At 46.2% G+C, this 16,801-nt stretch overlaps 1 protein-coding gene across 1 annotated transcript in view; it reads left to right on the top strand.

Annotated features, from left to right (window-relative positions):
- Positions 1-2,576: 2,576 nt before the first annotated feature.
- Positions 2,577-16,801, top strand: part of COL15A1 (collagen type XV alpha 1 chain) — a 117,491-nt gene continuing 103,266 nt past the window's right edge. Inside the window, exons 1-2 of the mRNA XM_032240175.1 lie at positions 2,577-3,162; positions 3,247-3,332. Coding sequence (XP_032096066.1) covers positions 3,149-3,162; positions 3,247-3,332 — 100 coding nt within the window. The 5' untranslated portion in view covers positions 2,577-3,148. The remainder of the gene's footprint in view (positions 3,163-3,246; positions 3,333-16,801) is intronic.

Below are 16,801 nucleotides of genomic sequence, written 5' to 3' on the forward strand. Positions count from 1 at the left end.
CCCAGCTAATGTTTTGTGTTTTTAGTAGAGACGGGGTTTCACCATGTTGACCAGGATGGTCTCGATCTCTTGACCTCGTGATCCACCCGCCTCGGCCTCCCAAAGTGCTGGGATTACAGGCTTGAGCCACCGCGCCCAGCTCTGTTTACCCATTTTTAACAGGAACATGAGCATTCAATCTATTCCATGTTTTCTTATGCAAAGGCAGAGTGCAACTGTGATAAGGAGCAATTAATTCTTAGCTTTGGTTTTGGGGACAAAAGGGAGTGGTGGGAACTATTGCAAACTGGAGTGCACTTCCTTAGCTGAAGGCAGCAGCCCCTATTCAATGCTGATCAGTTGTTGGCATAGAGAATGCAGGCCCTGTGTTGCCAGGTTTTCCAACATTTCAAAAAGAAGCCAGGAGTCTAAATTTTAATGTGCAATTTTCTAACTATCAAATATTGCTAACTAATTTAATTTGGAGATTGACACCCAGAAGTCCAGATAAAACATATCTATGGGCAAAATTGAAGGCTGGGTGCAGTGGCTCATGCCTGTAATCCCAGCACTTTAGGAGACTGAGGTGGGTGGATCAACTTGAGGTCAGGAGTTCGAGACCATCTTGGCTAACATGGTGAAATCCCATCTCTACTAAAAATTCAAAAATTAGCCAGGCCTGGTGGTGGGCACCGGTAGTCCCAGCTACTCAGGAGGCTGAGGCAGGAGGATCATTTGAACCCAGGAGACAGAGGTTGCAGTAAGCCAACATCATACCATTGTATTCCAGCCTGGGCAACAAGAGCAAAACTCCATTTTAAACAAAACAAAAACAGAAACAAAACTGAGGCCATGGCTGCTGGTTCACAATCTCTGGTTTTAAAGCTATCAAACAGAACCCTAGATCTACCACGTAGCCATAATTGATGTGGTTTTTCTAAGCAGTATAGAAATATAGTAGTAAGAAAGTCAATTATATTCCTAGTTAATGTGGTACTTTACAAGCAATAGAGAAATATAGAATTAAGAAAGCAAGTTCCCTGTGGTTAGTCAATCATAATAAAATAAGGTTAGGCCCATCACAGAGTGGCTGCAAGTGAGAGAAAATTTACATTCACAGGGAATGTGAACAGATTAGGAAAGAGACTTCAAGTGGACAATTTTGTTGGGATGTACTTTGCCTTATGTGTTAGCTCCACATGGGGCCAGCCTGGCTCTTGAGCTGCTTTCGCTACTGGATCCTCAATCCCTTAAGAGCTTCATCTACGGTTCTTCCTCTCTCCTGCCAGTTGTCCCCCTCCCCAGGCTGCAGCCCAATGAGAAGAATATCCACAACCTCTAATAATAGAAGCCAAAATCCAATGGACAGAGAACACTGTGGTATACCAGTACATGGTCCCATCAAGGGCTCACAGCCACCATTCAAATCAAGGAAGTTGTGTTTATTATACAGGTGGCGAAATAAAAAATCAGACCAAGGGCAAGATTTGCCCAACTTCACCCTGCAGCCAGGGCCAGAATTGGACTGGAACCCAGATGCCTGATCTCCAGGCCAGCCATCCCTCCTCTGAGCCCTCACCGCCTAGGCTAGCAGGAACCCTTTCACGTCACAGTGCTCTGTGTCTCCATTGCGATTTTGCTCTAGAGGGTAGAGAGCGAGTCTAATCCTCTTGCTTACTGGCAGGCAGCCTAGCTGAGTGGTGAGGGGCATGGGTGCTGTATCTGCCATGTATTAGCCTTGGACATGTTTTTAACCTCGGCTTTCTTATCTGTGAAACGGGGATCATGTGAGTGTTAAATGAGACAACACCGCTAAAGCATTTAGCACAGGGCTTGGGACATAATCCACACCGAGTAAGCATTAGTCGCTATCTCCATTCTGATGCCATCTCCGCTGCAAGGCTAACTCACTTGGCAAGAGGTAACCCATCCTCTAGAGAGTAGAACTGAATGAAACTCAGGAACTGACCACAGAGCCACAGCCCACTGTGACTACTTTGTGCATCAGGAAGAGAGGCTCCTAGCTGTTGCCTGGCTTCAGAGCTGTCCAGGTCTCAGCCACCTTCAGCGGTGCCTCTTCTTACTGAAAGATCTCATGCTATGTGCCTGGTGGTAATCCTAATAATAAAAAGCGACCATTTGAGGGTTTATCCAGTGCCCTGCAATAAGCTCTGTACAAATGAGTTAGTCTGCCCTGCACCCCCTCACTCCCACTCAGGGCTTTTGGAGACTGAGCCTGGTTCCTGACCCCCACATCTCATCGCAGGGCCTGATGTGGTGTCTCATCCAATACCGTGCTCCTTCATTCATCCAGCGTTTGTTGGCATCTCCTACTACTTGACCTGTTTTAGGAAGGGGACAAACCAAAGATAAGCTCTTGCCCCCCTGAAGCTTACATTCTGAGGAAGGGGGCAGGCAAGGTATAGAGAAGAAAGCCCTGGAATCCAGTACATTAAAAAAACTTTTATTAGGACTACCTCTGCTGCACTGAGTTGTATGTATCACTTATGGCCCCCAGGCAGGTCCACTCCTGGGCATTCAAGTCGGTCCATGTGCCAGGCGTGCGGGGTGGGGCACAACAGCTCGGAGCTCAGTGCAGCTTGGGACTTTGGGACATTCGCTCCACCTCTCTGAGCCTTAGTCTCCTTGTCCATCATATAAGGAACTCACTGATTCCAGCTTCTCTGGGCTGTGGAGAGGATTCCCTCGGCGGCTGGGAAAGGAGAGTGCTTTCTCTGCGGATCAGCCCCGACAGGACAGCCTCAAGGGCCGGCGGGCGCGGGGCTTTCCTCGAAGATTACTTAAGGCAGCCACGGGTGGAGGTCGCAGCGGGAAGCGCACTTCCGTGGAGGGGGAGAGGGGCGTGGGGTGACCTCCGGGGCGGCCGGGATCCCCAGGGTGTGAGTGCGCCGCCGCTGCCCGAGGTGGGGCGCAGCGCGCGGGGGAGCGCAGGGCGCGGCGGAGTCGGGTTTCAGAGCGCGAGTGACTCAGGGCGAGTGCCGAGAGCCGGGATTCTGCCCGCTGCCGCGGCCGCTGCCCAGCGCCGCCTTTGTTCGCTGCAGGAAGGGCGAGCGCGGCGCCCAGCGCTCAGCGCCCCTTAGTCCTCCGCGGAGCTTCAACGCTTTGCTCCGCTGGCCGCGCGCCTTCCGGGGCTCCGTAGACCCGCGAGATGGTACCACCAAGGTAAGACCGGTTTTTCTGCTTCCTCGCGCCCGGCCCCCTCTGATCCTTCTCCCGCCTCACCTCTCCCTCGCCCACTTCTTGCAGGAGGAACGGGCAGTGCTGGTGTCTGCTGGTGCTGCTCTCGGTCTCCGCGCCCCTGCCTGCTGTCACCCAGACCCGAGCTGCGACAGGTAAGCGACCCGGCCTGAGGGTGGCACCGGCAGCCTCTGCGCCCCGGGGGAAGTTGGTTTTGGCGGCGGACGCGGCTACGGTGCGCGCCTCATTCCTGGACATAAAAGGGAGTTCTCGCCACTCCGTGCGCACTGGCGGTGCCGCGGGCGGCTTCCTCCTCGCAGTGCAGGGGTTATAGCTGTGAATACGATCCCTGGGCAGCCGCGGCGAGTGGAGCGCTGTCTGGGCACCCGAGATGTCTGAGCTAGGCGCGGAGCCTCCAGTCTTAGGCAGAGAGGGACTTTGGAAACACAGCGCCAACGCCAACAGCCTCAGCGCACTCAAAGCCAGCACTTAGGTTGTGCGTGCTGGCTGGCTTTTGGTAAGGGCAGGTCTGGTGTCTCCCCGCACACAGGTGCGAAGCTTAACACCAGCAGGGACATCTGCGCAAGAAATAACGGAACCGAATTGCTCGGATACTTAGCTGAGCTACCTAAGCAGTCACGTCTATCATGGGCAGTGGCTCCACCGGTGACAGAAAGAGCTGTGGTCTGGGAGCCAGGGATCTGATTCCTTCCGTTCCTTGGGCCTCAGTTTCTCCAGCAGAACTCAGGCGGTTGGCTGAATAGTGAGATCTAAGTTAAAATAGATCTAAGTTAAAACGGTTAAGGTCAGACTGTTTGGGTTTGAATTGTGGCTGGCTGGGTCTTGGACAAAGGATTTCACCACTCTGTGCCTCAGTTTCCCCATCTGAAAAAGGCGAATAATTAGACCCCATCGCAGTGCAGGTATTTTTAGAGCACTGAGGTTGGGAGAAGCTTAGAAAGTAGCCAGTCCGAAGGCCAGGACTTGAATCCAGGTCTGTAGGCTCTTGCCCTTGTTCAGCTCTTTCTCCATGCAGTTTTGCAGAAGAGCCGTGCTTTCTGTAGCTTCTGACCCCTTCCCTTTTGAATTTGGGGTATTAGTATACAACTTCAATTGAATAAGGGAGCAGAAAGTCTAGGAAACAACCTCTGGCAGGCCCGAAGGAAATGAGATTGAGAAGGGCGCCTTGGTTAACTCTTTGTTTGCCTGAAGAAGCCCCAGACGGCCCATTCTCTTCTTGGCAACAAGACCCAAATGCGATGATAGCTTTTCCTGCCAGAGTGTCCAGCCTGGCATTTATTGCAGATCAAAGGGCAGCTGGAGTATAGTTTTAGCTTCTCAGTCCCATGGATCATGTCAGAACATTGCAATTTTGCATGTGATATAGGACCCTGCCAACTCAGTGGCAGAGGGCAGCTTTGGATTCCATGGTGCTTTGTGAACTTTGCTGCAACTTTCAGTTCCCAAAAGGAAGAGGGATCTGGGGATAGACACTTTGGTGTTTCTTTCTCCTCCTGTGTGTGTCGCTGGGATCCCTCAGTGTCAGGGCTGCTGTTTCTAACACAAAGGATGTCCTATTCCCATTCATAATGTAAAAAGGGAGAGCCAGCAAACCTTCAGGAGCTGAGAAGGATCTAGGGAGGGCCATTTGCAACTGATAAGTGGTTAGTGCTTCTTTGGGATATGAAACGATTCCTAAAAATGTCAACTATCCTCCTGCAAACTGAATTTTTAATGCAATTCAATATGGCTGATAGTTGTAAAGCACTTTGTATGTCCAAGTGGAGGTGTGAACATGTTCATATTTCATTCATCCAATCCTTACAACCACTCCAGGAGGTGAGGACTGAGAACAGTTACTATCTTTGTTTTTCAAGTGAAGAAACAGAAGTCCAAAGTCACAAGACTTCTAAGTGGCTGGGGTGAGATTTGAACCAGACAGTCTGATCCAGAGTCCTTGCTCTTAATCATCCTAGTGTGCAGTTAGAAGAGCTACACAGATGGAAAAGCCTTTAGGGGCTCATGGTTTCCAATGCGCCCCACAATCTGTCACAATTGTAACATGGGTCCGTTGCATCTGCATGGCATTGTACAATCTTCAAAGCACAATGTCACCTTCACCAAGTCACTGGAATCACCACCCCGCAGTGCTGGGAAGTAAGTTGGGCTCCATCTTACAGACGGGATTTGACTTTTTCAATGCCACATGACTGTAACTGGGTAGATCCATCATAGCCCTCCCGCATCTGTGAACGTCAAAGTGGGCGCTCTTCCTCCCATGGGGCCTCTGTGCAACTGGCTGTAAAAAAACAATTGCCAAGACTTTATAGCACTATGAACCAGCAGTGTTCTAAGTGCTCTGTGTGAATGAACTCACGCAATTATCACAACAACCCCATGTCTTATCCCCTTTTACAGATGAGGAAACTGAGTCACAGTCATTTGCCCAAGGGCATGTAGCCTTCAATATAAGCACAATTTGAGCCCAGAGGGTCTGACTTGAGAATCTGTACTCTCAACCACTACGCTGTATGCTTAAGTAGGGTGGCTTCTGAAAGCACATTTGTAAGTGGGCTATCCTGAGCAGAAATGCATGTTCCCAACAATTTGGCAGTTTCTTAAAGTGTTAAATATATGCTTACTCTACAATCCAGCATTTCCACTCCTAAGTATTTACTTAAGGGAAAGAAAAGCATACTTCCATCCAGAAACTTATATGTGGATGTTCATAGCAGCATTATTCATAATGGCCAAAACTAGAAATAAACTGGTCCATTAGCTGGTGAATAGATAAACAAAATGAGGTGTATTCATTCAATGGGATACTACTCAACAGTAGAAAGGAATGAAGTAGTGCTCAATGCTACAACAAGATGAAAACGATGAAGCTAAGTGACAGAAGCCAGCCATTAAAAACCAATACATTGTAAGAGTCCATATATATAAGATTTCTGTAAAGGCAAAACTACAGAGACAGAAAATGAGCAAAGGGGCATGAGGAAACTTTTTGGGGAATGTCCTAAAACTGGATCGTGGTGGTAATTATACAACTCTATAAATTTACTAAAATCATCTAACTATACATTTAAAATGGGTGAATTTTATGGAATGTAAGCTATGCCTCAACAAAGCTGCTTATTAAATAAAAGAACGCATTTTTCCAGAGTGTCCAGGCCCCAGATCTGGTGGGGCTTCAAAGTGGGGCTCCTGGCCAGCCTGGTACAGAGCTGGCACACAACTCATGACCTAAAAGTGCTGGCCTCATAGTGCATTGATTCTCTCAGAAAACAGGTCCTAAGTTCCGCCTGCACCTCCAGGCCTCTGGATGGACTCTGCCTACCATCCTGAATGCCACTGTGGGCCAGGACAGGGCTCCTCAGGTAGGGGTAGAACACGGTCATATGGTTTTTTGCAGAGAATTGATCTGTTAAAAGTGGGTCTTTGTAAATTTCCTGATATCCCTCATGCGCTAAAACAGCACAATTTCAGGTATTGGGAAACCTGGGTTCTAATCACTTACTTCCTCTGTGAATGTAGATGAATTGCTTTTCCCACTTTGAGCCTCAGTTTTCCCATCTATGAAGTGGAGAGGCAAGATTCACTCATCTCTGTAGTCCTAATTTAAAATGTTGGGAAACAAAACAAAACAAACCTTTTCTAGTTTGAGGTTTAATTATTTCACATAGTTTAGTTCAACAAACCCATTCTTTGCTGGCCCTCATGCTGGCTGAATACAGAAAGGATTTGGGCACAGAGCTGTCCCAAGGGGCTCATGACAGGCACAAACACAGGGCCACAGACAATTGTAATGCCATTTTCCCCCAGCTATTCTCATCTACCATCCAGCATGTCCTGTGTGCAGCCAACCCCATTCTCCTATACCATCCTGTTTAAAGAGACAGTTGTCAGTGTCACTAATATGGCCTCTTGTGCCTCCAGTGGTGAGGGTTGAGAAGGAGGACAGCATTAATCCTTCCTTTTCCTGGTAAAGTGTCAGTGTTGAATACCCAATATTTTAGAGTAAGGGGGCTATTGTCCAGGTAGGGATGGTGGTGTCCTAAGTAATTTGCTCTTGCTAATAAAGTGTTGATGGTTGCAAATTATTTGCTTTACTTTCAACTGTTTTTATTGTGAAATAGAACATGCATTCAGAAAAGTGCATGCTAACGGTACAGTACAATGATTTATCACAGAGGAACATTTATGTAATCCAGGTGAAGATATGCGATAATCCCCGGAAGCTCTCCTGACCCCCTTTGCTGTGGTTTTATTTTCCCTTCTTTCTCTCTGAAGTAACCATTACCTTGACATCAATAGTCATCACTTTCTTGCTTTTTAAAAATAGCTTTGCTGTCTAAGTGTGTATCCTGAAATTCTGAAGTTTTGTTTTACTTGATTTTGAACTTTTTACATGTAGGATCTATTCTTTGGTGTCTGATTCTTTCAATGAATAATAAGTTTTTGAGATTTATTCATGCTGCTGTATATGGCTGTAGTCCATTGCCATTGCTGTATAATGTTCCATTGCGTTAACATACCGTATATTTCTTATCCATTCTTCTCCAGCATTTGGGTTGTTTCCATTCTTGGCTAATGTAATAGTGTGGCTCTGAACATTCTTGTACATTTCTCTCAGTGCACATGAGCATGAATTTCTGTTGGTTCTATACCTAGGAGTGGAGTGCTGAATCATAGAGTGTGTATAGCCCCCAACTGAGTAGACAATACCAGCATGTCTTCTAAATGGCTGTACACGTATACACAGCTACCAAGAAATGAGGGTCTCCATTTCTTCACATTCCCACCAGATTTGGTCTTGTCACTGAGCTTAACTATTTTTACATCCCCACCAGCAATGTATGAGGGCTTTCATTTTGCAGATCATCGCCAATGCTTGTTTTCAGTTTTTAAAATTATAGCCATTTTAGTGGCTATAAAATGGCATCTCATTGTGGTTTTTATTTGTAATTTTCTAATGACGAATGACGTTGAGCATCTTTTCAAGTGCTTCTTGGCCACTATGTTCTCTGGAGAAGTCCTGATTTAATGGAAGCATATGAATCAGAGCCGTGCAGGTCTTCCCTCTCATCATGCCGCTCCTGCTCCCTGGAAGTCTGATGTGCTTTTCTAAGTGAGAGAGAGGCTGGTAGGAGTCGCACCTGAGGTTTTACATCATTGCCTTCTGGTCTCCATCTCCCAAGGGACAATTGTCTAGAGCTGCTGCTTTGTCCAGAGCTGGACTGTAGCCATTTTGTCATTATTATAAACAGTGCTGCTGGGACATCTTCAGAAATATGGCCTTTTTCTTTTGACTTCTTTCCTTTGGCAATATTTCCCCCAATGAACTCACCCATCAAAGAACAGAACTGGTTGGATAGTTCTTACTCTGTGTTTAGATAAATTTTTCTTGTTTAATCGTGATGCCCTAGTTCAGTTTCCCTCACTGGGTTCTGCCCCCAGAGGACCCTGCCTTGCTCCACTAACACTAAGCTCCTGTGGACCTGGGCACACATCAAATCACTGGCAGGTTTCTGAATGGGAGATGCAACGTCCAACATCTGTGCTTTTGCATAGGCTAGTATCATTTTTAGTTTATTATTTTTTTTAGAGAGACAGGGTCTTCTCTGTTGCCCAGGCTGCAGTGCAGTGGTACAATCTTAGCTCATTACAGCCTCGAATTCCTGGACTGACGGGATCCTCTTACCTCAGCCTCCTAAGTAGCTGGATTACATACCTTCATACCCAGCTAAATTTTAAACTTTTAATAGACATAGAGTCTTGCTGTGTTGCCCAGGCTGGTCTAAAACCCCTGGCCTCAAGTGATTCACCTGCTTTGACCTCCCAAAGCGCTGGAATTACAGGCATGAGCCGCTCCACCTGGCTACCAGTACCATTTTTAAAATGCATTTCCCACACAGTATCTAGAGGCCCCTAATTCATCCTTTAGGATCCTGCTCTGGGAAGCTGTCTCTCCTCTCCCAGGCATAATGGGAATCTCTTGGTCTCAGGGCTTCTGGGACTATACTGTGGCCACTGATTAGTCACCTGCCTCCCTGCTGTATGGGAAGTTCTATGAGGCAGTGATGGGCCTGTCCAACTCTGAATCCTGGAACAGGGATCCCAGGCGCAGGGACTGGCAGAAAGTGGGTACTCAGCAAACTTTTTCAATGAATCAAAGAAGGAATGAAGGGGTTGGTCTAGCCTGTGGTCTAATCCACCAATTTACCATGTCCTCTCTGGGGCATAAGTCATCCCGATTCTTCCATGGCTTTGCCAGCTGTAGGGTGACCTTGACTGATTACTCAGGGCACATAATGGGGCTGTCTGTTTTCTTCAATTGCATAATAACTAGTTAGGCTGGAATTCACACTAATGTTACTTTGCTTTTTATCTATTACATTAGTTGAATAAAAATTTATTTTTCAACTTTCCTCTACTTATCTAATTCCCAATTGCCTCATTTTGTCAAAAGTTGTACATTTATCTTTTCTCTTCTAGCTAAATATGTGTTGATTTTCCAGTTTTCTTTTAATATCTACAGCTCGATTACTTAAAGTGAATCACAAATTAGGGTATAATCTCTTTTTTTGAGATGGGCTTTAGCTATGTTGCCTAAGCTGGTCTTGAACTCCTGGGTTCAAGCAATCCTCCCAACTTAGCCTCCCAAAGTGCTGGGATTACAGGCATGAGCCACCACACCCCGCCAGATTAGGGTATAATCTAAAACCAATTATTTTCCAAAGTGGTCCCCAGGATTCCCCAAAGTACTAATTAAAGTGTGAGCTATTACCCCATCATTGTACTACCCACTATTGTTGTGTGATATCATATAATATTTTTTCTTTTAATGATATAAATTTATTTCTGGTATCTCTGTACTACTGGTCACTTCCTTTTGCTAATATGTGTATGATGTTTCAAATCCACACAATTTTGATGATTGTTGCTTTGTGGTGTATTTTACAGTCTGGTAAGAGAAGTTATCCTGCCTGCCTCCTTCATTAAGCCATGAATTCTTTACTATAGGTTGGTTTATTCCATAATTTCTGCATGATATGATTAGATACTGTGAGTATATCAGTGGTAGTGGGTAGTGAGGGCTGTAAAAAGGAGGCAATCTTACAATAAGATTCAGTTTAAGGCATTAATGTCTAGTGTGGAGAATGAATAAGCAAATAAGGCCTCAAAGTCAGAGCATCAGATTGTGGAGTATGACCTGTTGCTATCAACACAGAGCCCAGGGGAGCTGAGGTGGTGGTATCAGAGGTGTTGGGAGGAGCCAGGTTTGTTAACTGATTACCTTCTTCTGCTCTTTCTCAACTACAAAGAGGAAAAGTCTAGGGTTAGAGCAGATCCTGGGAGAATGTCAGCCTTCCTCCCAGTCAACATCTAATGAGAGAGACAGGGGACCCTGGTCACCTAATGAGTGTAGCCCACTCTTTATCCCCATTGTAAACCAAACTCAACCCAACCCAACCCAGTCCAACCCAACTCAACCTAATCCAATCTAACCCAACCTAATACAATACAACTCAATCCAACTCAACCTAGCCCCGCCGAGCCCAACTCAACCCCATTCAAATCAATCCAGTTCATATTTATTGCATGCCATGGTGATTTAAAGGACTGAACAGGACAAAAAACTATTCTGAGGGCCCTGGCATCTCTCCCAAGTGACCAGGACCCCTGACCTTAGATGTCAGCGTACCGCTTTCTGGGTTTGGAGAGCTTGGCTGGAGTCTGGCTTGCAGGAAACAGCCTGGCCTTAGGCCTCTCTAGGAGTTACTCCTCCCATCACTGAGGGACTCAAATGGGACCCAGCTTAAAACCTCCCTCTCATCTAGGCAGTCTTTTGTGACTGGCTTCCTCCCAAAAAGAATTTCTGTTGAAGTCTTCAAAATGGTCTGTCTTCATCCTATTATTCCTGGCTGCCTGCTGTCCCAGGCACTCTCTGGAGTGGGTGGCAGGATGGCTGAAGAGCTGCGTTAGACTCAGTGCCCATCCTGGAAGGACTCATAGTCCAGCAGTAGAGACAGAACGTGGAAGCTGGCTTGCATGCTAAGGAGCTTGTCCTGAGTTTCCTAACACAGTGCACGCAAGCATCTGCACTACCAAAGTAGGGATGTCCATTTCCACCAGGAGATGGGAGAGGCAGAGAGATGTGAAAAGTATTTGAAAGAGATTTATTTTTTCAGTAACATTAAAAAATTTGATAATAAAAATAGTACAGAGTTATTATAAAAAACTAGACCCAAAAAAGGGAGTTTAAAAAGAGCACATATTACCTTGTAACTCAAAGATAAACACTGCTAGCATTTGACGGACTGTGTTTCAAGTCTATTTTCCACCCGTAAGTATGCACATAGATCATAAGACGAGCAGAGCATTCTGTACATCGTATTTAGTTGATGGCTTTTTTCCCCCTTAACAATCATCTAGACATTTTTTCTGAAACATTAAATAGTCTTCTCTAATATTTTTTGCAATTGCAATAGTATTTCATGGTTTGGTTGTCCTGTAATAAACTTTCAGGCTTTTAGGCTGTTTCTCACTGCTCACTATTATGAACACTGTTGTGATGATCATAGTCTCACAGCTCTGTATTTGACAACTTCTGTAATTATTTCCTATCACAAAACAATTTCCTAAGACAAATAGTTAGGTCTAATGCATGCTCATTTTTAAGGCTTTTGTTGCATTGTTCAGAAACACAATAATACTTTATACTCCCTGCAACAGCAAGAGAGAACACCAAGCTCACCCTGCCTTGTCTACTGCTGTGTCTCTCACCCGAGAGGAGCAAATGACAACAGGTAAAGAAGCTGCCGGCATCCTTCTCCAATGGCTCCTCCCACCCTACTTTTTCACCCCTCCCCTTCATTAATCCATTCTGCATGTGCCTGTGGAAGGGCTAGAAGAGGGTTTTTCAGGAAATTAGAATGTGAGAGCTCAGGTCACAGGACCTTGGTAGTCGTCAGCCCTCCAGTACCTTGGAATCATCTTGGGAATTCCAAGGGGGGCTGGTGCTCAGTCCTGCAGCTCTTCAGGGATTCTTCATACATCTGAGATAAGGTCCAGACACCAGCAGGTTTGAAACGCTCCTGGTTGCAGTCTAAGGTGCAGCCAGGACTGAGAACAATCAATGCAGTCCAACTGCTTCCTTTCAAAGGTGGTGATGCTGAGTCCCACAAAGGGACTTCTTGTCTTCCTTACCTATAAATTGGGACAACAGTTCCTACTGTAAGGATTAGTGAGCATCGGGCCTGTCACTGGTGATTAGTTCAATGCCTCAGTACTTCTCTGCTCCCACATCACTGTGGGTTCCTGGAGGGCAGGAAGCCGTTTGTATTTATCCATGTTTCCCCAGCATCCGACATGGCACCAGATGGACACAATGAGTATTTGAATACGTTAATGAATGAATCATTCAAAGCCTGGAACTGTGGAGATCTTAGTGAAAACCCAGCATTATGAACCCTTGACCAGCAAAGTCTATGTGTGCCTCCAACCACACGGAAAGACCACCCTGCAGCCATCCACTGTGCAGGATGATGGGGCTGGGGCAGGGTGAGAGCAGCCACTGCATGTAGTATATATGTCAAGAATAGAATGTTTCATGAAAGAAAAGTTAAGCTGTGCTTTTTTTGGCATAGGAAAGTTACAGTCATTTCATCCCATAGAACATAAGAGTAGAGATCCTAGCTGATGACAAGCTGAAACCAAGTTCTTGCAACTTCAGCAGCATTACACACAGAACTTCTGAAATAGGCCCAGCCAGCTCCTTCTCCCCTTCAGCTACAATCTTAGTGGCTGGCTAGTCCTGACTTGATTATTTAGCTCAGAGAGGGAAAGTGACTAGCTTGTGGTCGCAGTGCAACTTAGCAGGACAGCCAGGTCTAGAGCCAGGTATCCTGACTCCCAGGCCAGTGCTCTGGTGCTTCACGTGAATCTAAGAAAATACCAAGAGTGTGGCTGGGGCATGGTGGCTCACGCCTATAATCCCAGCACTTTGGGAGGCCAAGGCTGGTGGATTACCTGAGATCAGGAGTTTGAGACCAATGTGACAAAACCCCATCTCTACTAAAAATACAAAAACTAGCCAGGCATGGTGGTGTACACCTGTGGTCCTAGCTACTCAGGAGGCTAAGGCAGGAGAATCTCTTGTGCTCAGGAGGCAGAGGTTGCAGTGAGCCAACATAATGCCACTGCACTCCAGTCTGGGCCACAGAGCAAGGCTCCATCTCAAAAGCAAAAACAAGAAAACAAACAAAAAATGAACAAAAAAACCCCAGTATGATAATTATATAGTATTTTTATGTGCCAGGTGCTGTTTAAGTTTTAATATATAGGATATATGTTTATGTTATATATACACACACATATGTCCACATACACATATGTGTATGGATGTTTTATATAATATAAATTTTATATATATATACATATATATGTGTGTGTGTGTGTGTGTGTGTTGATATGTGTGTATTTAATATATTAATTCTCACCACAGCCTTGTGAAATGAAATTCAATTACGACTTGACATTAGCACACAGGTCTTTCTGTCTGTCTTTCAGCCTCCATCCTCTCCACCCTAGAACCCATCCTCCACACTGCAGCCACAGTCATCTTCTAGCTCCTTGCTACTCAATCTTCTTGCTTCTGGCTTCTTGCTACTTGTGGTCCATGAACCAGCAGCATCAGCATGACCTGGGAACTTGGCAGAAATGCAAACTCTCTGGCTTCAACCCCAGAACTCATAAATCAGAATCACACCATCTAGGTGACTGAGGATCGCATTTTAACAAGATCCCTAGTGATTCGCATACATGTTAACATTTGAGCAACACTCTAGACTAGCTCTGATTATGTTGCTCCCTGCTTAGAACCCTTTGTCATCTTCCCATGATCACCACCTGTGGTAGGCAGGGTTCTGGACCTCTAAAGGGCCCACACCCTAATCCCCAGGATGTGTAACTCCATTAGGTTCTATAGCAAAGGGAGTTAAGGCTGCAGATGGAATTAAGGTTGACAATCAGCTGACCTGAAACGAGGGAGATTGTCCCAGATTATCTGGCTGGGCCCAGTGTAATCACAAGGGTCCTCAAACGTGGAAGAGGAGGCAGAAGGAATCAGAGTGATGTGATGTGATGTAATGTGAGAGGACTTGAGCATCCTTCTTTGCTTGTATTGAAAACAGAGGAAGGGGCCACAAGCCAAGGAATGCAGATAGTCTCTGTAAGCCGCAAAAGGCAAGGAAACTGATTTCCCCTTGAAGCTTCTAGAAATAAGCGTGGTCTGCCGATATCTTAATTTTTATCTCAGTGAGATTTGTGTTGGACTTCTAACCTCTAGAACTGTAAGACAACAAAACTTGTATTGATGTAAGCCACTAAGTTTGTGGTAGTTTGTTATAGCAGCATTGGAAGATGAATACAGCCTTCTACTCCTTAGTGTGGCATTTGAGGCCCTCTGAAGTTCTACCAAGTGCTGTCCTGGCCTCATCTCCTAGAATATCCCTTCCCATACCCTAATCTCAAATGGACAGAGCCTCCAGAGTAGCTAGAGTAGGAGAAGAGACACTCTAAGGGACCAGACTAGGGTTATTCTCTCTCTTTTTCGTGTGTGTGTGAGACAGGTTCTCACTCTGTTGCCGAGGCTGGGGCACAGCGGTGATCACAGCTCACTGCAGCCTTGACCTCCCTGGCCTTAAGTGGGCCTCCCAGCTCAGCCTCTTGAGTAGCCGGGGCTGTAAGTGTGTGTCACCATGCCTGGCTAATTTTTTTTTTTCTTTAAGAGATGGGGTCTCACTATGTTGACCAGGCTGGTCTCAAACCCCTGGCTCAAGTGATCCACCTACCTTGACCTCCCAAAGTGCTGGAATTACAGGCACCATCATGCCTGGCTGTGGTTATTCTCTGCACCACCAGCACCTAACCCTGTGCCTCGCCCCTGGCAGGTACTCAGGCAATGTCTTTTGAAGGAATAACCCAGGGGAACCCTGTTACATTCAGGTCACCACCAGCCACGGAGGAGCCCCGGACATGCCAGAGGCAACTATGGCAACAGTGTAGGGTACAGTGGAGACTCTCCCAGAGCCTCAGCCTTAACAATCCGTTGCTCTTCTTCTGCTATGGGCAAATCACTGTACCTCTCTGGGCCTCAGTTTCCCCGTCTTGGAAATGAAGGGGTTGGAATGGCAAATTCTAGCAGCATCATTAGCATGAATATTCTAGGATATCTGAGTTCAGTTTGGTCACACTTTGTGGGAGTTGGGGGTAGTGGTTGGACTCAGCTCTGCTCAGCCCTGTTCATCTCACTGCTGAGCACACCCTTCACTGTCATCTCATTCACAAAGTGGGGTACAAAACTGCCCGGCAACTGTGTGTATTTGGTACAAAACAGAGACTAAACTGCTTGCTCCCCTGTCTAGTTAAAATGCCAAATTACTCACTCTCCCACGGAAAGAAAAAAGGGGGTGGGGAAGAAACCGTTTCTCGCTGCAGAGTTTTTCCATGTGACATATTTTCTAATTTTATTTCAGGTCTAACTGTCTACATAGATGGCTCCATTTCAGGGTCTTCTCCTCCCCTTTTAGGATATGAGCTTTCATTAAGGAATGAAATGGCTTTATTTGTTTAATATCTGCAAGTGTGGGCTGATGTCAAATTGCAACTGAATGTCCTCACTGTCTCTGCTGGGGAAGTTTTCTAAGATGCCCTGCGCTGGTTTAGTGGCTTGGATTCCTTGGTGCTAGGCCTGGTCACAGGAGCTTGGCCAAATCCCTTCCATTCTCTGGCCTCAGATAGTCAATCTGCAAAGTGAGGAAAAGGCTGGCTCATCACAGAGACGGGGTGGCTGGGTTGGAAGCCATGGCTGTTGCACCCCATTTCTAAGAGTGGTTCCATTTGAGACTGTGTTAGAATGGTATGCATCTCAGTTTATGTCTGCGCTCAGCTCCTGTCATCTTTGCACTGTTGCTTTAGTTCATGGAATGGCTGAGAAACTTTTCATACCTGGAAAGAGTACTGTAGCTTTGTTTTGAAGAAATTAATTCTGGCCAGGCACAGTGGCTCACATCTGTAATCCCAGCACTTTGGGAAGCTGAGGTGGGAGGATCTCTTGAAGCCAGGAGTTCAAGACCAGCTGGGCAACGTAGTGAGACCCTGTCTCTAAAAAAAAAAAAATTTTCTTTTTTTTTAAATAATCTGGGTATGGTGGCATGCACCTGTAGTGCCAGCTACTCAGGAGGCTGAGGCAGGAGAATCGATCACTTGAGCCCAGGAGGCCAAGGCTGCAGTGAGCCGTGATTGTGACACTGCACTTCAGCCTGGGTGACAGAGCAAGACCCTGCCTCAAAAAAAATAAAAAAAAAAAAAGAAAGAAAGAAAATTAATTCTGGCCTTGCAATGTCTGTTGCATGCAACCTCTCCCTTCTATCTTCTTGCCCTACCTGGCTTCAGGCCTGTGTCCCTTCTTTCTGATGGATTGCTACAGCAGATACCTGGCCAGCAGGATCTCCCCTCTCTATCCTCTAGCACAGCTTCTCACTGTGAGTCAGAGTAGCTTGTCTAAAACACAGGTCCCATCACGTCACATCCCCTCTCAAAACCCTTCCATGCTTTC

Source organism: Sapajus apella, unplaced genomic scaffold, assembly GCF_009761245.1.
Source record: "Sapajus apella isolate SASKATOON/1434 unplaced genomic scaffold, GSC_monkey_1.0 scaffold46, whole genome shotgun sequence".
Classification (NCBI taxonomy): domain Eukaryota; kingdom Metazoa; phylum Chordata; class Mammalia; order Primates; family Cebidae; genus Sapajus; species Sapajus apella.